We start from the raw sequence: 22,846 nt of genomic DNA on the forward strand, positions 1-22,846 counted from the left end.
TGTTTCTTGGTGGGGATCCTGACCTCCCATAGTGGGCAGGGAGGTACTTACTGTGTCTTCTATCCCCCTAAATCTGTTTTCCAACTAGTTTTCTGTCTTTGTCTTGGAATGAGATTTCTTGGTTTTGTCCTGGCCCTGACGGATACTCTTGGTGAGAGGGAAACAGTCAAATGTATAGTTAGTTTTGGGAGATGATATTTTTTTCCTTGTAAATCATCTCTCTGTTATGTAATGTATTATATTTTGTTTACATATTTTATACGATTTGTAAATATTTGTACTCTATCAAATGCTTTTGCGTAATCGATAAAGCATGCATAGATTTCTTTTTGATGATCAAGATATTTTTGTGTGATATTATTTAAACAGAAAATTGCTTCTCTTGTCCCATTATTTTTTCTAAAGCCAAACTGTACATCGCCAACTTCATTATCGATGGTAGACCTGATTCTTTCTAGGATGATCTTCAATAATAATTTAGTTACATGGGGCATCAGACTTATTGTGCGGAAATCACTGCAAGTTGAAGCCTTTGGTTTTTTCGGTAGCGTGATGTAAACCGATTTGGCAAGTTCGTCTGGAATATAGCCTGTATTGTAAATACTATTTAAGAGATCTGTTAGTTTCACAATTGAGAATTCTTTCAAAATTTTTAGCATTTCTGTTACAATGCCATCTTCACCCTCAGCCTTGCCATCTTTCATATTTTTCAATGCACATGTGAGTATTGGAGGACCGTCAGTGTTGCTTGGCACAGGTATTTGGGGCCTGTCATCATCAAATAACTCGCCAATGTATTGACACCATCTTTCCTTTATATCCTCTTTCTCAAATAATATTTTACCATTCTTGTCTTTAATACAGTTATTGTTGTTAGTGGTGCGTTTTTTGCCCGAAATTTGTCTTATTTCCTCGTGGGCTGCTTTTCCATCTAGACAACGAGACAAATCTACAGATCCTTGCAAATCAAATAAACCTGAACAGTACAGCAAAGGGTCTAGAGATGAATGTTCAAAAGACGAAGGTAATGGTCATGTCAAAGAAGCCTGAAAAAATCGCAAAAGTCCAAATTAATAATCAAAACATCGAACAAGTAGATTCTTTTAAATATCTTGGACAGACAATGACCAACAACGGAAAGAATGAGATGGAAGTGAAAAACAGGATTGCCATAGCTAAGTCGAGGTTCAGCCAACTGAATAACATTTTAACTTCGCAACAAACGCAGATGAAAACGAAAATAAGAATACTCAAATGTCATGTCCACTCAGCATTTCTCTACGGCTCAGAAACATGGACCTTGAACAAACAAATAGAGAAAAGAATTGAGGCCTTTGAAATGTGGACTTTCCGTCGCCTTGGAAAAATCAGTTGGAAAGAAAAGAAAACAAATCAAGAAGTCTGTGACATCCTTGATATCAGACCGACCCTAATGAAAGTAATAACAACAAGGAAACTAAGGTATTTTGGACACCTAAGACGCCATCAAACTGTCAACAAGGACATTCTTGAGGGTAGAGTTGAGGGGAAAAGAGGAAGAGGCAGGCCAGCAAGAACTTGGATAGATGATGTGAGGACATGGACAGGATTGTCGGCAGCCGAATGCAGTCAGCAAGCCGTCAACAGGGAAGATTGGCGTGTCATTTCAAGTCGACCTCAACCCATGAGATGACACTGGAAGAAGAAGTAAATATTTGAGTGTATTCCTCTTTGTGGGGACCTGTATTTGTGACTGGATAAGACTTTTAGGTGATCTCAAACTAAGTACTTCCATAGTGTGCTCTTGGAATCTACACCTATTCCCTATTTGATCCAATTCTCCTTTGTCTTACTTTTCCTTGGGTGATTTAATTGTAATTCTAGAACTTATTACTATCCCATTTTCTTCCTTTTTACTGGCGCTGATATGACCTTAATGTGTTGCAAGCGCCGTAAAACCCTTAAAAGCAAACAAACAATACATCTGTTTTTTCTGGCACTGCATCTTATACAACTTATCCTCTTTTTTTACATCTTGCACCAGTGCTTGCTCCCCAGTGTTTCACCTCAGCAACTGCGTAATGTAGCCTATACCAAATAGTTCTCCTTCTAATTTCTTTGGCTTATACACATCAACTTGACGTCAAATGTGGACGTGGCATAATGTGTAAACTATACGGTTTGTTCAAATGACAGGATCTGATTTGGACAAAAGGCTTGATAGATTGTAGGATTATTTCACACCCAGAGATCACAATGTTGTTATAAATATAAACCCTTTCCCAGTGCGTTTCTCTCAATAATATGCTCAACATTATAAAGTGAAGGTCATAAAGACGGGTGTTAGATTTTCGACAAATTTTGTCAAATCATTATTTTTTAATCATCACCAATTTCTTTTCAAAAAATATATTGGTACAATTAAATTAACTTCAAAGATTAAGAAATCTTTTTGAAACAAAATTTTATTTTTAAAATGAACATAGAAAAATGAATATATTAAAAATGAAAATCAGCTCATCATCGACCCCAGCCGATGAACTCAGCATATTCGCTCCTTATCAAGGGAAGGAATGCATTGATTATGCACATTTTTTTCAAATCCTTATAAGTAGGTACGGCAAACCCTCTTATCGAGTCATGGCTTTATTGGCAAACCGAGAATTTCAACTCAAATCGTCACTCTCTTTTTCTCATTTTCAGTCCATCAAATAAAACGTGTTTGGTATCAGATTAAATCTCAAATCTTCATCTTTTAAAAAATGTTTATGCTTTTTTCATAAGATTTGCCGTTATTTTATGGCTTTGAGTTGAAGAAGAGGGTTAAACTCCGATTTTTGAACCGGCGCTCCGCTACTCGAACACCGTAACTGACGGTCATCTTTTCTCTCCGCTCGGCTGTTCGCGTCAGCACTATTAATAGTAACGCCAATGGCTGCATCAGAAAGAAAATTGAACAAGCTTTCATTCGATACCAGATTCGCATTTTTATGATCTTTTTCAAAGTTTGAAGTTTCAAGTTAAAAACTTTAATTTGATGAAAAAATTAAGAAAAATTTGAAAATTTGGACGATTGTGGTATCAAAAGAAAGTTTAAAATCTCAGCTTTAAAATGATGTATACGAAGGCAAGATTAATAGCTTTGCGGTCACCAGCCAACTGAAAACGAAACTACAACTACAAATTTGCCGTATTCACTTCACTCATACGCCGGCTCAGGCAAGGGGCACAATCGCTGATATTTCGTAACTTTGCGTTGAAATTGACAATTTTGGCTTTGTCAGCTACTTTGGGGGCAAATTATTTCTTTTTTACTTAGAGTTGAGCTCAGGAAAAAAATACACATATTGTTTATAAAAAGATGTGTATTGTTAGAAAGTTACAGAGGTCTGGCTTGAATATTTATGAAAATACGGCATTTTGAAAACGGACAAAAGGTTGCTTTCAAAGCAGCCCAAATTTGGGCGATTTTCTACAAATTTCGAAATAACATATCTTTTTAAATTTTTAACCAATTTTGATAATTTTGATACCATTTTAATCAGGAAAAAAAGTTCTACCTATTGAATGCAACTTAAAGACAACAATTATATAATCTAAATTTGGGTTTTCCGTACCTATTATAAGTAACGATGACTCTATTTAGATAAGTAATGGGTGCAAGTTAACAAAATTCATTTTCTTGGAGAGATACAATCTGATCAGAAAAAATCAATTCCTCTTAAAAAACACAAACAAAACAAAACAAAACAAACAGACAAAAAGTCAGCATGATTTCGAGTTGGATTTTAACAAGGTTCCTCATATTTCTCATGACCTGTGTCCTAATCCCAAACGGTGAGTTGTTGCAGTTTAACTCTCTTTGCCACCATTTGAAAATATCACATTCTCACCAGACCTCGTAAGGTCAACTAATTCTAGTAAAATTTAAGACTTAAAAAATCAAGTTTTGAACGGGTTCATTTCTAGGAAAAGTGTCTTCTTTTAAAATATCACTGTGAAAAGTCTTCATTTGTCTTAACTTGATTGGCCTGATACAAATGTAAGAGTAAGAGAAAATGGTAATAGCCCTGGGTGGTAAACATTTATATCTTTAAAAAGAAATGTTTGCCACCATTTCATGATATTGTTGTTTACAACACAACACAGGGATACCGTTTTGCAAGTATTTTACTACCCCAGACTTCAGACAAATTTACTTACTCATCCTCTTGGTGCTTGATCAGCACACAAGGCTGACACGGTGGAACACCATCTTTCTCGATTGGAGACCATTTTTGTCATCTGTCCCCAAGATCATCCACTAGCTTTCATTTCTCTCTCGATGCTCCTCCTCCGGGTTTCCATCGGGTTTCCAGCGAGCAGTCCCTTCTTCACTTCCTGGAAGGGGGGGGGGAGGAGTTGTCCATCAGAGAGCTGTCATGGGAACGGCACTCGAATCCACCCTGAGGACATGTCCAGCCCATTTCCACCTTCTCTTTACAGCTTCAGATACTGGTTCAATTAGTGTGCATTTTGCTAGTTATTTTTTCGAAATTACTTTTGGCCAAAATATACTCAGGATCCTTCTTAGACATTTGTTTTGGAGATGGTGCCTGTCAGTTTCCATGATTCGGACTCATAGAGGAGAACAGATAGAACATGAAAATTGTTTTGAAGTGACGAAGCGTTGTTTTGGTGGTTAATTTAACTCGATATCCAGATATTTCTGAGCACACCAAAGGCTTTTCTTGCTTTCGTTAGTCTATCTTTGATTTCATCTTCGGAATTCCCATTTTGACTAATTCTAATATAGGTGAAATGTTTCACATCCTCGATGTCTTGGTTAGTTGTTTATTTTCAGAATTTTGTTTGAATTCAACCTCATTATTTTGGTCTTTTCAACATTTATATTAAATTTAGACCAAGCTTAATGCATTGTTGATAACCAGTTGTGTTTTAGATTATACATTTGTGAAATTGTGAGTGAGGAGTACAATGCCGCCTGCAACGTTGAGATCTTCAAGTGTCTTTGTAAATGTCCAGCTGAGTCTTATCAACCTAAACGAAAACTGTTCGCCGATGACAGCTTAATCTCTAGAAAAATTGAAGACAGTAGAGATGCATATGCGCTTCAGACAGATGGTCCAATATACGTGAGATTCCATCGGTCCAAATCGAAATGCTTTGTGGCGACAATTACAAATAAAAAACCCCCCCTTTATCATACGACTACAGAGTTTAAAGTGTCGTATTGTGTACGATCTTGGTCACACATTTTGATCTAAAATAGGTGAGTGGATTTGAACCAGCGGCAAGGCACTTCGACGGTATACATTAAACCTAAATATATATAAATAAAGGTAATCAATAAACCTAACAATAATTGCCTATTTGGACAATAAAGATTATTATTATTATTATTATTATTATTATTATTATTATTATTATTATTATTATTATTATTATTATTATTATTATTATTATTATTATTATTATTATTATTATTATTATACCCAGAGCCCAGAGGGATGGCATTTTCCACACACTGTTCTCGTCTCAATCTGAGCTGGACTTTAAATTCCGTGCCTCACTGACAACGTTGTCTGTTCGAACATTGTTCTTGCGCCTCGTCTTATGTGCTAACTGCCGTACTTTAAGAAAAACAAACAAACTTGAATGAAGTTCCAGGTTAGAGAGTTTTTGCCAAGATAAGGTTCATTTAAATTGGACGATATTTGAAGGACGAGTTTTCTGGCCAAATTTTTAAAGTGTCATTCTAGAGTACGGCAATTAACTGATTAAATGTAGGATATTTCATCAAAAAGAAGTCAAAGGAAAAAGATAATGCAATATTTTTCAAAACTCTGTTTTCAATTCTCAGTGGTGGCTCGAAATTGTGACTCCTCAGATGAGCTGGGTTACTTTGATGTGTTTTCTGTGTCTGGTACGGTGGGAGTTGACAGCGACACACAGTTCATCATGACAGACACAGATTTCATTAGTCCATGTTGTGGCGTTGTCACTAGTTGGAAAATATACGCAACCACCACGGGGACGCTCGTCTTCCAGGTAAGAAGCATAGTATTATGACAAACAGACTTCCAACTAATATCGCTTTTGGCATGTACGATGGAGATAATCGATTCATTCTTTAAGTCACTCTTGTTGACTTGTTGTATTGCTAAAGTTGTGACAATGCTTTTTAGATATTTTTTTTAATGGTACGCTCTCAGATTCCATGACGTATTGTTTTGTTCCCCGCCTCCCCGAACAATAACAATTAAAATGTTATCTGGCATTTTATGTCTGTCTCAGGATGGGCTAAATGATGGCTGAATCCTTCAATTTGTATGCCATTCGTGTCGTTTTCCTGTAACTTTCTGGCTTATCTTTTGCCTTTCCCCGTCTCTTGATTGGGATAAATTAGCAGCCTTTTGAAATCTCATTAATCCCATTTTTAATAGAGTTATAATGAGACCCTCCTTCCAGGCTTTCGAAACTAGGCAACCTTCTCTAATAGTTTGAAAGAGATGGCGAAGGATTTCAGTCATTGTAACATACTTTTTTTCTTCTTTAATCGTTATGTTCATCAAATTGTATTTTTCAGACGATTTCCTTGCGTTTCCAAATTTCTTTCACCTCCTGGCATTCAATTTTTTCAAGAAAAAATCTCTTGTCTATCCTATTGTGCTATTTTATAAATCTATTGACATCATTGTACAGATTTTGAGAATTTCTTCCACAATAAATCGTGTTTTTATATGGCAAATATGCCTCTTTTGATCCTATTTTGCCAAGGATAAACTTTCTATTATAATACCCATCTCCGAATGGACAAGGTAACTAACGTCATGTCCTTACAACAACAACAACAACAATTACTACTACTACTACTACTACTACTACTACTACTACTACTACTACTACTACTACTACTACTACTACTACTACTACTATGTGGTCTTGTGGTATGGCACTCGCTTTCTGACTGGAAGGTCCATGGTTTGAGTCCCGCTCAGAGCAACGTATAGTTGAGTCCTTGGAAAAGGCTGTTTACTAGCATTCTTTCACCTAACTCGGGTGTAAAAATGAGTACATGGTCGTTAATATTGTTGTTTCAGTCGTAAAAAAATCGTAATATCGCCAGACAGGCATCTTGTCTCGCCCTACATGTTGTTGTTGGCTAGGTATCTCTTGTAAAGCGCTCTGAGCAAGTTTTTACTATTAATATAGCAACAATTTCAATAATATCTCAATTCGCTTTTTTTTCAGGTATGGCGCCCAAATAACACGGGTACAGACGCTGAACTGGTTGGTGAAAACTCTGTGAACATCAGCAACACCAACGAATTCACTTACAACGTCCCAACTAATGACCAAATCGAAATTCATGAAAACGACGTCATCGGATGGTACTCGGGTAATGATGAAATTGTCGAATTTGCCTTTGGATTCCATGAGAACATCTTTAATTTCATCGAGGACATCTCTCAACCCAACGTCGGAGATACAGTAATTTTATCAACACAAGTGCCATTTAGAACATTTGCAATTTATGCCACCTTGGATGGCCAAGCCACTCCAACTTTGACAAATCTAGATAATACGATTTATGAGTACACGTCATCCATTGACACGGTGACATCCTTATTTACCGTGACATCCTCATCTCCGTCAGCAACCTTTGCATTGGATAGCATCACTCCTTCCAATCATTTTACAATTTCCTCATCTACAGGAGAAGTGAGAGCCACGACTACATCCGTTTCCGGTACAACTTACGTTTTAAATATCAGCGTTTCTCAGACATGTACCAAAACATCGACGGGGACGTTAACCATTGTCCTCACTGACACAACCCCAGTATGGTCAAACTTGGATGCGACGATTAGCATCTCTGAAAATTCCGTGTCCGCAGTCACGGCTAGTTATACCGTTATCGCAACGAGCGCTGCCGAGAACGTATCTGTCTCGTATTCTCTTCAATCTATCACCCCATCATCCTCACCCCACTTCATAGTAGACGCTATAACTGGTGACGTCATAGCGACAACGTTAAACGTCAACGAATCATCGTACAGTATCGTTATCCGAGCTAGTGACCCACATGGAAATTACGTTGACGGCACGCTAACGCTAAACATAGTCAACAACGCTCCCGAAATAAAATCTCTTCCAGATGCCATTGAGGTGAGTGAAACGGCAGTGGACGAAACATTACTCCACATAGTGAACGTAACGGATATAGACGAAGACGTAACTACTTGTGAAATGATGTCATTGCCTTCGGGGCCGTTTACAACCAAGTACATGACCATAAATGGTATATTCACAACATGCGTATACCTCCAAGCAAACCCAAATCTGAACTACTCCCAGACAAATACCTATATCCTTTCGGTCACATGCACCGACGGCTCTGCCAGCGACACTGGTAGTCTATACGTTTATATTACAGCCAATAACGTACCTCAAATCACAAATTTGCCCAACACAACAAGCATAATCTCAACAACACCCAGCTCTTCTTTAATATTCAAAGTAGTGGCAACGGACCTAGAAAACGACGTAACTTACTTCAGTTTATCTTGTCTCGTATCTTCTCCCTGTCCGTTTTTGATTTATTCCGATGGTTCAATCTTACTAACATCACCACTGGTCTCTACAACCACGAATGCGTACGAGTTGGATATTTCTGTACGAGATGACTACTCCTCCAGCGGGGTTCATCGCCTCACCGTTTTCATCACAGATTTAAATACTAAACCTGAACTAAACAACTTACCTGCAAACATTCAGATACCAGAAAATACAAGTGTTGGAACTACACTCTTTGAAGTCTCAGTTTACGACGAGGACGGTGATTCTCCTCATACATTCACGGCCTTTTTTAGTCCAGCAACAAGCTCAGCTCTGTTTCAGCTCAATTCAACATCAGGGGTAATAGTTCTTGCGACCCCACTGAATTATCTAACACAGGAAAATAACTATACAGTAACATTACAAGTCAGCGATGATCAGATTTTATCTGATGCTAGAACACTGACCATTGAAGTTGTTGATGTAAACCAAGCGCCTCTATTGTATCAGACAAATTACCAGGTGGAAGTAAGTGAGGGCCCCGCTGGAACCGAGGCACCCGATCCAGCTTTTAATGTGTATGATGCAGATTCAGATCAGCTCACTTACTCTTGGGGTGGAGGGAACGATACTAGTAAATTTTCTATCAACACGACAAATGGCATCGTTTCATTCTCAACTGCCTTCGATACAGACGACACCACTGTCGAGACTTTGTATATTTGGCTCGTCGTTATTGCTGACCCGGAAGGGCTCTCAACCACAGCTACCTTGACCTTGTCAATAATTGATGCCAACGATAATGTACCTAGTCTAACTTCAACATCTTATGCAGCAGTAATTTCAAGTTCCGCTCAACTAGGGACATCTGTCCTCAATGTACAAAGCACGGATGGAGATGTAACCGAGGAGTACAGAGAACTACAATATAGTGTCCAAAGCACGAGCCTTTTTAGGATTGACCACAGTGGTTTGATATTTGTATATGATGATTTATCAAGCTCAGCTGATACAATTGAAACCTTTTCAGTGCGCGTACAAAACCCAGGTGTGAGCAGTTATGATTCTGCTGACATTTCTATATCGATTGAAAAAGATGACGACGACGATGATTTTTTCGATAATAGTGCCAATATTGCATGGGTAACACTCCTCTGCGTCTTCGGGCCTCCATTTTTAGCGTGTGTGGCGTATCTCTGTTTTATTTGTTACCAGAGATGGGTACCTAGTTCTATTCAACCAAAAGGTCACGTGACACAAGTGGCGCCATCTGATACCAAGATGGCTACCCCAAAGCCCTACACTCCTTCAAAAAGTCGAGAGGCGTCCGTAATTACAAGAGGAACGGTGGTGACACCTAGGGAGGTGAATCTGGTCAATAAACCCTGGGAAGGTTGGAGAGCTGGTGACTGGCAGGCATTTTAACATAGTTGTTACCTTTAAAAGCATAGTTTTATGGGGAGTGGGGGGGGGGGGGGGGGGGGGGGGGGGGGGGGGGGGGGGAAGGGGTAAATCCATAAACGTGCTTATAACAGGAGGCATGAAAATAAAGATTATGACATAGAGTGTTCCCTTAATAATTAAAAAAGAATCGCTAAAAGGAGCGTCAATTAAACAAAACACGCTCACTTGAATAATAAAAAAAAAAACCCCAACTAATTTGAGATAGAAAATAAAAACAGTCAACAAATTATATTATGATATGTTAAAAAATTCTATTCAAGTCTGAACAAAGGGTAATACTTATAGAATGGAATCCGCATAAAGGCAACAAAAGTCAAATTCTGATTAAAGTCAACACTTATCGTTGGGCCCGAATTTTCTGTTCTTTATCTAAATGTATATCATTGATAATGAATAAATTCAACCTTACTTATAATGAACCAATTTTTCTGGTCCGAATGTGTTTAAAAATGAGTTTTTATATAACGCATTATCCACTAAACGTGCTCCAAGCGCCTTACCAGAGGTCCCTGTCCAACAGCAACACTTAACGTCTAGAACGGGACATGACGCCTGTTAGGCGATATTACAATTGTTTTCGGACAGAGACAACGTTGTTAACGGCCAGGAACTCATTTTACACCTGAGTACGGTGAGATAATGTGAGTAAAGAGCCTTTTCTAAGGACTCAACTATGCGCAGGAGCTCGAACCCAGGAGCTTTCGATCCGAAAGCGAGTGCCATACCACACGGCCACATAAACCGCACTTTGTGTTGGCTTTATCAGGATTTCACGGTGGCAAAACTAGCAAACCCAACAGTTTAAAAAAAGTTTTGCGGTGCTTGGAACATATTTAGGTCAGTTCACCGCCAGTAAATAGGAAGGAAGTGGGATAGCCAAACAATTCTAGACAAAGGGGAATGGTTCAAATAGGAAACGGATGAAGATTCCAAGAGTACACTATCAGTGTACTCAGTTCGAGATCATCTAAAAGTCTCATCCTTATCCAAGTACTAGGTCCTACTAAGAGGAATACACTCAAATGCTTACATCTCATTATATAATCTAAACATAAATATAACAATACAAAAAGAAAAAAATAATATCGTCTCCCAAAGCAATAACTATACAATTGACTATTTTACCTTCCAGCTAAAGACTCAGACTAGGGCCAGCACAAAACCAAGTAATCTCATTCCAAGACAAAGACAGAAAGCAAAAAAAGTTGGAAAACAGAAATAGGGGATGGAAAGAAGAGACAGACCACTATGGAGGGTAATTCAGCTTGTTTATTCGGTCATTACACCATTTTGAGACGATGGGTCACATATGATTGGGATCAGGTACTCAGGTGTAAAATGAGTACCTGGCCGTTAACAGCGTTGTCTTTGTCCGAAAAATTGTAATATCGCCTAACAGGCGTCATGTCCCGTCCTACATGTTAAATGTTGCTGTTGGCCAGGGACCCCTTGTAAAGCGCTTTGAGCACATTTAGTGGATATTGCGCTATATAAAGCTCAATTATTATTATTATTATTATTATTATTATTATTATTATTATTATTATTATTATTATGTTATTATTATTATTATTATTATTATTATTATTATTATTATTATTATTATTATTATTATTATTATCAGGTGATTGGGATATCCACCTGTCTTTGTTAATTTATCCCTAAATAAATCGATGGGTTCGTTTGCTTATGGGGGACGTAAACCATCATTGTAATAATAAAATTGTTGTTTCGGTATAATGTTTTGGTACTTGGTATCAGTTTTAAAGAGCTATAGGAAAATCCTGAGATATTCATATTTGGAGCACAGCACAATAAATAAAGATATTAGAAGAGGCAGAGGATCGAGCAGAAGGACAGGACCCACTGTTGTCAAGAGTGCAAAGAAGGAAACTATCGTCGTTCGGACATACACACCGTCTGTCATGATATCCTGTGCAACACGGTCATAGGGCGGGAGGAGGGGGGGGGGGGGGTTAGAGAGGAACAGCAGGACAGATAAAAAATATGGCAAGCAACATAATATTATATTATTAGAGCATTTATATAGCGCAATATCCACTAAACGTGCTCAAAGCGCTTTACAAGGGGTCCCTGGCCAACAGCAACACTTAAAATGTAGGGCGGGACATGTCGCCTGTTCGGCGATATTACAATTTTTTCGGACACAGACAACACTGTTAACGGCCAAGTACTCATTTTACACCTGAGTACGGTGAGAAAAAGTGAGGAAAGAGACTTTTCCAAGGGCTCAACTATGCGCCGATCGGGGCTCGAATCCAGGACCTTCCGGTCCGAAAGCGAGTGTCTTACCACTAGACCACATAGCCGCAAGTATATAAAACTACGGGCCCAACCCCCCCCCCCCCCCCCCCAAAAAAAACGAGCAAAAAAAAACAAAACAAAAAAAAAACAAAAAAAAAACAACAAAACCACAAAGCAAAAAAAAAAAACAAAAAAAAAAAAAACCCAACAACAAAAAAACAAAACAAAACAAAACAAAAACAAAACAACCCAAAACAAACAAAAACATGATTACGTTTCGTATATTATCAGCTCCTTTTTATTAGTCCATATAAATATATATTATGTCATTGTAAATTTACATACATCGATATAGGGAATGAGATTAGCGGAAGAGTAGCGTCCCTTGTTTGGACGTCACCGGTGGAGGAGTTATTTGTAAACAAACCCAACTACAAGCCAAGCGCTCCAAATACAAAATTTATTATTCATATTTCTGTACAAAAATGCATAACGTTGATTATGATATGCATCTTTGTACAGAAATATGAATAATGCATTTTTTATTTGGAGCGCTTGGCTTGTAGTTGGTTTGTTTACAAATAACTTCTCCACCGGTGACGTCCAATCAAGGTACGCTACTCTTCCGCTAATCTCATTCCCTATCAAGGCGCTTTTTTTGTCAGACAGAGACAAAACACTTTTATTCATATGACCAGAAATCTATAATTTTAAACCATTCAATATCAATAAATTAAGATGACTCCAAACTTGTTTATGGGCCTCAAGCCTGAGAGTTATTTTGAGAAGAAGATTAAATTTCTGACCAAAATTGCAAACTAAAACAAAACAAAAATACACAAAAAATATATTTGTATTTTGTCCGTGTCCGTGTGTCCGAAAGATGCTCACGAGAGATAAGGGAGAAAACAATACATTTTTTTAATGAATACGTATATACAATTATGATTATCTCCCTTGGCATTAATATATTAAACGGGTTTAACAACTTATTCTTTTTATCTGCAACATAGAAATAACACAACGTGTACATTTATTCAGGTCTGACATCAGAACGCAATCACGGGCCTAGTTTAACATTGTTTTAATGGCCAGTATGTTGCGTAATTTTTTTGAGATTTCCATTACAAAAATGAGCCCATTGTAAATAGGGTCATCAGACCTGTGAGTAAGTACACGTCGGAATAATATAATAAAAAATAATAATAAAAAAAAACAAACAAACAAAATAAACAAAAACAATAACAAAAACAAAACAAAACAACCCACGTGTGTTATTTCAAATGCTCCATCCTCTATTTTGAGATCAGTTTATTTTATATCGATGAAGCGCGCCAAGGGGAAGGGCGTGTAACTGGTGGTACGTATTATTAAAACACTACAAATCAAACCACTCTTCTCTGACTGAACCATCCACCCAGGTTTAAATCAACGGGTTTTTAAAAATAAATCCTTTTAACTCTCTCCTTACCGGCCATTTTCCGGATTTTCGCCAAAACTTCACACCCAACCTATACAAAAATAGATTTATCTCACTCAAACACAAAATCTGTTAGTTCTTGCTATACATTTTTTTTTTGCTAAACGAGCTCTTCAACACAGTGTTAATATACTTTAACTATAGCAAACAATTTTTTTTTCAAATATTATTATTATGATGTACAAAAGAAATTAGAATGACAAAAACGTTGGCTGCATCTTAACAAATGTGACGATTTTCCCATGGGTGGTAAGGAGGGGATTAATAAAACAAATTATGCCATTTACAATTTGGCACATCTAGTTGAGAGTGGGGTGGGGTTGGGTGAGGAGGTGGCTGAGTGGTTAGAGCAATGCACTCTGACCCGGAGAACCCGAGTTTAAGCTACCATGTTGATACATATCACATTTTTTTTCACGTGAGCAAGATATTATGTATTGCCCACGTTTTGGCACTGCATTGTGGATGGCAGTTGGCTCTATCTCGGTCTTTTCTTGAGATATACCCTTAAGGCAAGATTCTCCTGATCACTAAAGGACATTCCTTATTAAAGTCGGCGCATGTGTACTCAATTTCCGTTACACAGGGTATTCAACCAATTAACTGCCGTACTCTGGAAAGTCACGTATTTTAAAATTTGGCCAGAAAACTCGTCCTTCAAATATCGATCGATTTAATTGACCCTTCTTGGCAAAAACCCTATAACCTGGGACTCACGAGGTCACAAGTTTGAGAGTTTTTGCCAAGATGAATGTCATTAAAATCGATCGATATTTGAAGGACGAGTTTTCAGGCCAAATTTTTGAATACGTGACTTTCCAGAGTACGGCAGTTAACTGGTTAACGGTCATAGTAAACCCCGCATAATATCATATCATATCATATCATATCATATCATATCATATCATACAGGACGGGTCCTACCATGGACATTATCTTTAAGGTTGTGACAAAAGCCCCTCGCCCCTTTTCTTTCCCAATATTTTTGTTCTCTTAAATTGCAACATTTAGACAGGACAATAATGGAACTTCGCACCAATTGAAATCCAACAAAGGGAGATCCTGGATAGAATGTGCTCGTTAAAGTCTTGGAGTAAGATTTTAATGGTACACATTGGCTGTTAAACAAGAATGAAGTAGTTTATATAATTTGCATATTAAATTATTTCAAAGCAGATTGAACGATACTTCTTCGTCTCTCTCTCTCTCTCTCTCTCTCTCTCTCTCTTTCTTTCTCTCTCTCTCTCTCTCTCTCTCTCTCTTTCTCTCTCTCTCTCTTTCTCTCTCTCTCTCTCTCTTTCTCTCTCTCTCTCTTAAACACAGACATACACACACACACACACTCTCTCTATCTCGTTACTCCAGTAAGTTGAAGGCCATTTCAATTTAACATACATCATTATGTTGATAGTATTAGTCCATTTCAAAGTATTGAATTAAATAAGAAAGAAACAAACACTATTGTAAATTTAGTTAATATCTAAATATTATACTGTTATCAGTATACATGGTGTATTCAAAATTGGAATTTCTTCTTTAAATCCGACACCAATAATCATATGATACAGTACTCGCTGGATTCCAGCACGCTCTGGGGAGAAGACAAAACGCGAGCCAGAATTCGAGCGTGCTGAAAAAATCCGATGCTCATCATTTAACGACTTATTGTATAGAGAAAAAAATCATCGATCAGTCAGATCAATCGTGCTGTATTGCAGAGCGTGCTGGAATTCTGCCTGCTAGAATCCGGCGTGTACTGTATCAGACATTGCGTAATCAACGCATGGCAATGGCGTGGGTGGCGCAGCAGTTTATTTAATGTCTCGTCTTGTAACAAAATCAAGCGATTTTGAACGTGTTCAGTGAAAGGGTGGGTAACAATGATCGCATATTCTAGCCCCTACGTTATGTCCCTGGTTAATGTACGTTCCATATCGAACCCATTCGAACTATGGGGTTAATGATACGCAAACAATCTCTTACCCACTATTTTTTAAATTCATGCCCACTAGTTTTACTGGGAAAGTAGGGAGGAATCCCCGTTAATTTGATGTATAACACAATAAGTTTACTTGGAAAACGATGTTCTTCCGTACTCTCTAAAAATGGACAGTGTATCGCTCGATTTTGCTCAAAATTTCGACTTTTTTCCAACTCAAATACCTTTATTAAAAAATCAAAATGAAATATAAGGAGTGGAATTCAATTAAAATAAAAAATGTCAGAGACAAATATTTTGAGAGTGCTTGCACAAAACGGATGTCCATCGGGAAGATTTGTAGTATATAAAATGAAAATTTGGTTTCAAAATGGCTTGCTCGTGTTAGAACATCAAGCATTGTAAAGCACATTCAGCACGAAAAAAAAGGCGGAGACTGCTCTATATAAATATTTATGACTAATCACCTTTATCTACGAGATCTCAAGACAAAATCCTGGTGTCCATATTTAATTTAGGATTTATACCAACGCCATTCTGTCCACTGGGCAAGTGAAACAACCCCTGATTGACCTAAGAAGTCAATGCAGTAGAATGAAAGTATTACAATCAAAGACAAATAGGCAGTGAGCTTTAGCAATAAGGATCAACGAGGAGAAACGATTACGTGATATAATAAATGGGGGGGGGGGGGGGGGGGTACCAGGAAAAATGCATTTATGCAGCATTTATCTACATTAAAACCATGTTACCCCCCCCCCAAAAAAAAAAAAAAAAACCAAACAAAAAACAAACAAACAAATAAAACCCAAAAAACAATTGAAATGTATGCCCTTAACAATTCTTTTTAAATCCTGTTGATGGAACATAATACATTTAATAGTTAGAACAAGAATCGCAGCATGTTAGGCGATAGTATAATTCTCGGTTAAAGGCGGCGCTACTGTACACGAGTGGAGTCTCTGAATCAATCTCCATCTCCGATCGCACTATGAAAATGAATGCTAAATGCCTTTCCTAAGGCAGTCGAAGTGTATGTTCGCCAGCTAAAATTCTCGTACCTATTTTAACTTGGGCATTTATAGAGCGCAATATCCACTAAACGTGATAAAAGCGCTTTACAAGTTCGCTTAATTTGTGAGTCCAAGACAAGATAACGACATACGGAGCGCGTTGATCCGTGTTGCTAAAGAGAAGAATATAAATCAAAGTCACAAATAACCAAATATTCAAATTGTCACTTTTCCAGCAGCTTCTCTGGAAAACCCATCAGCTCTAATTCCGAGGGTCTCAAAGTCAAAATCCAACATTTCGTCGTTATCATCATGTGACGTGTACAGCTGTCTCACAGAATTTTTAGTCGTTTCATCCTCGAATTCCGATTGGCCGAACACTTCATCGTAAAAATACTCTTCTCTATCCCTGTCGCCGACATCCTCTTCAAAATCGTCGATAGTAAACATTTCTTCTGTAGTCTGTTTCAGCTTTTCGTTTGGCCGATGTAAAGAGCTGTTGTCTGCACAACTGTCCTCATCGAGAGCTCTCCTACTGCTGGAGGTGGAGGAGCGTCGTTTTCGAGTCCGATAGCAAAACAATGGAAGTTTTCTGGAAATAATAATAATAATAATAATAATAATAATAATAATAATAATAATAATAATAATAATAATAATAATAATAATAATAACAACAACAATGATAATATTAATAATAATAATAATAATAATAATATAATAATAATAATAATAATAATAATAATAATAATAATAATGATAATGATAATAATAATAATAATAATAATAATAATAATAATAATAATAATAATAATAATAATGATAATAAAATAATAATGATGATGATGATGATGATGATGATGATGATGATGATGATGATGATGATGATGCTAATAATAATGATAATAATAACAATAAATCTAACACTAATCGGTAACTATTGTGCTATTTTAGATAAAACCGGAACCATTAGCTGTATTGTGTCACGTTGACCCGTATTCGTGATTGATTTAGTCTTTTATTCGAGCAGGCCTAATCGTTTTTTTCTTATAAACTTAACACTTGTGCAGCTATGTGGTCTAGTGGTATGAAACTCGCTTTCGGATCGGAAGGTCCTGGGTTCGAGCCTCGCGCTCGGCGCATAGTTGAGTCCTTGGAAAAGGCTCTTTACTCACATTCTCTCACCGTACTCAGGTGTAAAATGAGTATCTGGCCGTTAACAGCGTTGTCTTTGTCCGAAAAATTGTAATATCGCCTAACAGGCGTCATGTTCCGTCCTACATGTTAAATGTTGCTGTTGACCAGGGACCCCTTGTAAAGCGCTTTGAGCACATTTCAGTGGATATTGCGCTATATAAAGCTCAATTTTAATTTTTTTAAATTTTAAACACTTTCTACAGTCTGACAATTGTCTATTAAATAACACGGGCATCGCATAGCATTATTGCAAATGGCGAAAGGACGCAAAAAGAATGGGCCATTGAGGAAACCACAAAACAGGGCGAAGTACACGTCGGTCAAGATATTTGAGGCACCGACGTGTAGGGTACTTATTTTCAAGTCTGATAACCAAGTTGTTATGGGCTCATCGTTGTAATTGTAAGGGAAATACTCTGAAACCAATGCAAAAAAAAAAAAAAATCTTTCCATTACAACAATGTTAAAACAGGCCCATAATTGCATTCGGCTATCAGGCCTGCTAATATTTGCACCTGGTGTGGCACCAATGATGTGAAAATCCAATCAATTGCTACATTCTTTTCTCATAATGACGGCGCTCTTAATTGCAGATGTATCGTTAGGCAATAAATAAATAAATAAATAAATAAATAGCATTCAATACAAAAATATAAAAAAAAGCCTCGATTTGCATCATTTACTTTGAATCTTTCAGTTTCGAATTGGACTAGGTGGGTGGAGGAAGTAGAATGTTTTCCAAGAATAATTAGTTCAATGTTTTGTTCATCGCCATGCGTAGCGTGTATCACGCATTTGAACACTTCTTGGAAAGATAGCATCACATCCCCCCCCCCCCCCCCCCCGCCCCCCGGATGTAAATATCAAATTAAGAAATAAAGGAGCAGATAAAGAACTGAACAAGTATGTGTGAAACTAGCGGGAGCCTCTGTGGTGTAATGGTAGCATGTCTGACCGGTAATCAGAACGTCTGAGGTTCGATCCCCAGTCGAGGTCGACTGATTTTTTTGGGGTGCCTGCTCCACTCACTTTTCTGGTAATCAGAAGGTTTGAGGTTTTGGTCTCCAGTCGAGACAGGCATTTCTTTCTGCTTTGTTTAGCATGCCACTGACATAACTTTTGAGATTTTCACCTCTGACGACTACAAACTGACCATAAATATGATAGTTTAATACCTAGGTGCACATATTTGCAGGCCTGTTAACCGAACCCAATACTCTTCAACAGTCGTAACGTCACTTCCTTCCTAATGACGCATGGTAACTTAGTAACACTGGCTCTAAACTATCGGAACAATGGCGGACGCACGTATGAAATATTTCTCCGGCGAGCATAAAAGCGTATCCAGAGGGAAAAAAACATAAATTTGATCATGTTTTGACTTTTACACATTCTGATTACAAGACAAATGAAAAGTTCTAGCCAGCATGAAGAATAAAAAGTAATGATTTTCTTTGTTTAAAACCAAGATGGCCGCCGTTGCCGGGCGGCGTGACATCAGACTACTGAATCCAATTGTGGGCTTGATTTAACATTGTTGTAATGAAGAACATTTTGCGTTAGTTGGAAAGTTATTTCCATTACAACAATGAGCCCATAAAAATTTCGCTTGTTGCACACGTCGCTTTTTACCAATTTTTTGTCAACGACTTTAAAAGGCTGAAAAAAAAATTTGATGACTTCAATTTCTGCAACTCGATTTTACTGTCTAGATAGTAGAAAAAATTATTGAACACACCCAAAATACTGGAGGACTTTAAACAAGGCAATGGCGATGATGGCAATGACGACGACAGAGAAGACTATGCCGATGGCGATCTCTTTGGCTTCGGACATTCCGCCTGAGTCTGGAAAAAAAACAAACAATTTTTTTTAAAATACAAGAAAAACTAACCAAAGAGAAAAAAAAACCCCAGCAGCCCCGTTAGAAAAAACCCAACAAAAAACAAAACAAAAAATAAACAAACAAAAAACATCATACACAACCCAAACAAAACAAAAAACCAAACCAAACCCTCCTGAGCTGATAAATAGAGCAACATTCAATAAATGTGAGTAAAGAGCTTGGCAGGGAGTCTCTAACCAGCAGCAGTGTCGTAGTATGCTTACAGTATAAGGTGGTGCCAGAAAAAGAAGAACATGACTTAAAACATGCTATATTTGTAAATACAAAAGAAAGAAGAAAAAAATTAAAGAAAAGACTTACTCAAATAAGTAGGAGGCGGTATATACCATTAGTAAGTTTTATTTTTTTAAAAATGCTGTTATCCATTTTTAAAAGTTGGAGCGGTGCCAGGCACCAAATCAACCAATATAGCCACGCCCCTGAGACCAGCAGCAACAATGAACGTATAGGACTGGACACGGCACATTATGCAAGGCGTCATTGCATTATAACAGAGACAACGCTGTTACAAGTCAGACTTACTACTTATTTTACATCTGAGTACGATGAGAAAATATGAATTTAGAGCCTTTATGTATCTCGGACTTATCTTTGCATCGCCCATAGCGGGTCTCGAACTTAGAACCTAAATTGTGGTCACACTCGAGTGTCATACGGATTTGCTGATCGAAGCAAATAGAAGGATATGTGTGTGTGTGTGTGTGTGTGTGGGGGGGGGGGGGGGTTGTAGATGATAAAGAGAAGGAGGAGAGCAGGACGTCTAGAGCGAAAGGTAAGTAGCAGGGGGAATGGAGATAAGAGGGGGAGGAGAAGAGGAGGAAAAGAAAGAGGAAGGGGAGAGGAGGGGAGGGGGAGGGAGGAGGAGGAGGAAGAGGAGGAGGGGAGGAGGAGGAAGAGGAGGATAGGGATGATAAAGATGAAAATTGAGAAAACAATAAAAATGATGATGGCGACAACGATGATCATGATGCTGTTGGTGATGATGATTATGAGGAGGATGATGATAATGGTGGTGGTGATGATGGTTGTGAAGAGGATATAATGATGAAGATAATAATGGTTTTGATAGAAAAGAGTGCAATAATAGAGACGATTATGAAAATATCAGTACTGATATGATATAGATGATAGTTCTGATGAAAATAACAACGACGACGAAAAAGTGTCTCACCAGAGGTTGCAGCTGTTGTAGAATTTGACGTAGCATTGAGGGTAGTCGATGCAGACAGGGATACTGTTGACGTCATAATCTTTGATGAGGTCAGAGTCGTCGCGTTTGGTGTCGTCATGTTCTTGGTTATTTGTGCTGTTGTTGAGTTGGGGTTGTTTGTACTCGTAGTCATCGGTGCAATGTCACTCGTTTTGCCAAGGTGGAATCAAATGATTACCTGCCCTTCCTTGCTTTAGAATTCACACGTTTCATTATTATCTAGATCTATAGATGATCAACACAATAGAAAAAAAAATCGAAACATTCATAATTTTTTATTAATGGCAAGAAAAAGAGCAAAAAACATACCAAACCAAACAAACAAAAAAAAAAAAAAAAGCGAAATGAAACAAAAGATAAACCCCTAAACTATATTAAATAATAAGTTTGTGTTGACGATAATACAGGTTTTCAAGTCTCCTTGAGTATTGGCGTGCTTTTGGATGTTTAATTTGTCATGATGTTATACGTGTTCAAGTATTTCCTCTTCCGGTTTTAGAATCATCATCACAGTTCATTATCCAATGGGTGTGCTTCATTGTCCTCTTGAATATTAACTGAAATCCACTGCTTTATCTGAAAAAAAAAATTGAGGAGAATATGAATTAAGGTTTGTCTATTATTAGGAATCTATCGGCGCTTGCGATACTGCGAGGTTATGCCAGCTTGCACGAAAAGGGATACCTGATAATACTTTAGAAAGATTTGTTCAAGTTATCGGCACACAGAATCATCTTGGGTTTTAGGAGCCGAAGAAGACAAAGACGAAGCATATTATATTATCTTTCTTTTTGCTCGAGTCATTAAGCATGAACATCTGCACTTTTTTCCCCTGCCACAATTCGCCAATGAAATAAACTCAAACTAGGAAAGCATCCGGCAGCGAGAGCTTCAAACAGTCTCTTCTCCTCCACATCAGTGGAGACTGAAACAATCCCGGGTTTGAGAGTTTTTGCCAAGATGAGTGTCATTTAAATCGATCGATATTTGAAGGACGAGTTTTCTGGCCAAATTTTTAAACATGTGTTTTTCCAGATTACGGCAGAAAGCAATTGTTGCTTTAGTCCATCAACATATCGGCAAAAATGCCATTAGATCTGAATTTAGGACGGGACATGACGCCTGTTAGGCGATATTACAATTTTTCCGGACATAGACAACGCTGTTAACGTCCAGGTACTCATTTTACACCTGAGTACAGTGAGAGAATGTGGGTAAAGAGCCTTCTCTAAGGACTCAACTATGCGCCGAGCGAGGCTCGAACCCAGGACCTTCCGATCCGAAAGCGAGTGTCATATCACTAGACCAAATAGCCGACTTTTTTAGTTACCGACTTATTATTGGGATACCTTTGTCCTCACCTGATTATATGACATGGCACTGCCGTACTCTGGAAAAACCCATAATTAAAAATTTGGCCAGAAAACTTGTCCTTCAATTAAAGATCGATTTAAATGACCCTCATCTTGGCAACAAACTCTCAAACCTGATAGTCCCAGCTTTGAGAGTTTTTGCCAAGATGAGGGTCATTTAAATTGATCGATATTTGAAAGACGAGTTTTCAGGCCAAATTTTTTAAATATTATGTTTTTTTTTCTTCCAGAGTACGGCAGTGCACCTTGTGACAGAGACCAGATCCATTATTATCAGTTTATTTTTTTACTTCCATTCCCCCCCCCCCCCCCCCCCCCCCCACAGACAATGCCCCATAAAATCAGCCATTGATCATTGCTTTAAAAAAAACAAATTAACAACAACAAAAAAAGACATCAAAACAATCCCGATAAAATGGATTCAGAGTTCATCAACATAACTACCTGATAACTTCTTG

The 22,846-nt window shown here is 37.8% G+C and overlaps 2 protein-coding genes across 9 annotated transcripts in view; one reads left to right on the forward strand and one right to left on the reverse strand.

The window, feature by feature from the left end:
• Window positions 1-3,605: 3,605 nt before the first annotated feature.
• LOC144980623 (cadherin EGF LAG seven-pass G-type receptor 2-like) lies at window positions 3,606-9,966 on the forward strand. Its single transcript, XM_078928304.1, has 3 exons — window positions 3,606-3,816; window positions 5,843-6,030; window positions 7,234-9,966. Exons 1-3 carry the CDS (start codon window positions 3,750-3,752, stop codon window positions 9,964-9,966), a joined length of 2,988 nt encoding a protein of 995 aa, XP_078784430.1. The 5' UTR covers window positions 3,606-3,749.
• A 3,160-nt stretch (window positions 9,967-13,126) lies between these two features.
• The window catches only part of LOC144980905 (uncharacterized), a 32,048-nt gene continuing 22,328 nt past the window's right edge, over window positions 13,127-22,846 (reverse strand). For 5 of the 8 annotated variants that reach the window (XM_078928819.1, XM_078928816.1, XM_078928814.1 and 2 more), the window contains 3 exons: window positions 20,977-21,591; window positions 19,638-19,746; window positions 16,447-17,294 (listed from right to left, as the gene is read on the reverse strand). In XM_078928819.1, coding sequence (XP_078784945.1) covers window positions 16,919-17,294; window positions 19,638-19,746; window positions 20,977-21,148 — 657 coding nt within the window. In that variant the 5' untranslated portion in view covers window positions 21,149-21,591 and the 3' untranslated portion in view covers window positions 16,447-16,918. Of the gene's footprint in view, window positions 17,295-19,637; window positions 19,747-20,976; window positions 21,592-22,846 lie in introns of all 8 variants that reach the window. The other 3 variants (XM_078928815.1, XM_078928820.1, XM_078928817.1) reach the window with 1 other exon arrangement.

The sequence above is a fragment of the Berghia stephanieae genome, chromosome 10, assembly GCF_034508935.2.
Source record: "Berghia stephanieae isolate SIO BIC M18660-M18661 chromosome 10, UCSD_Bste_1.3, whole genome shotgun sequence".
Classification (NCBI taxonomy): domain Eukaryota; kingdom Metazoa; phylum Mollusca; class Gastropoda; order Nudibranchia; family Aeolidiidae; genus Berghia; species Berghia stephanieae.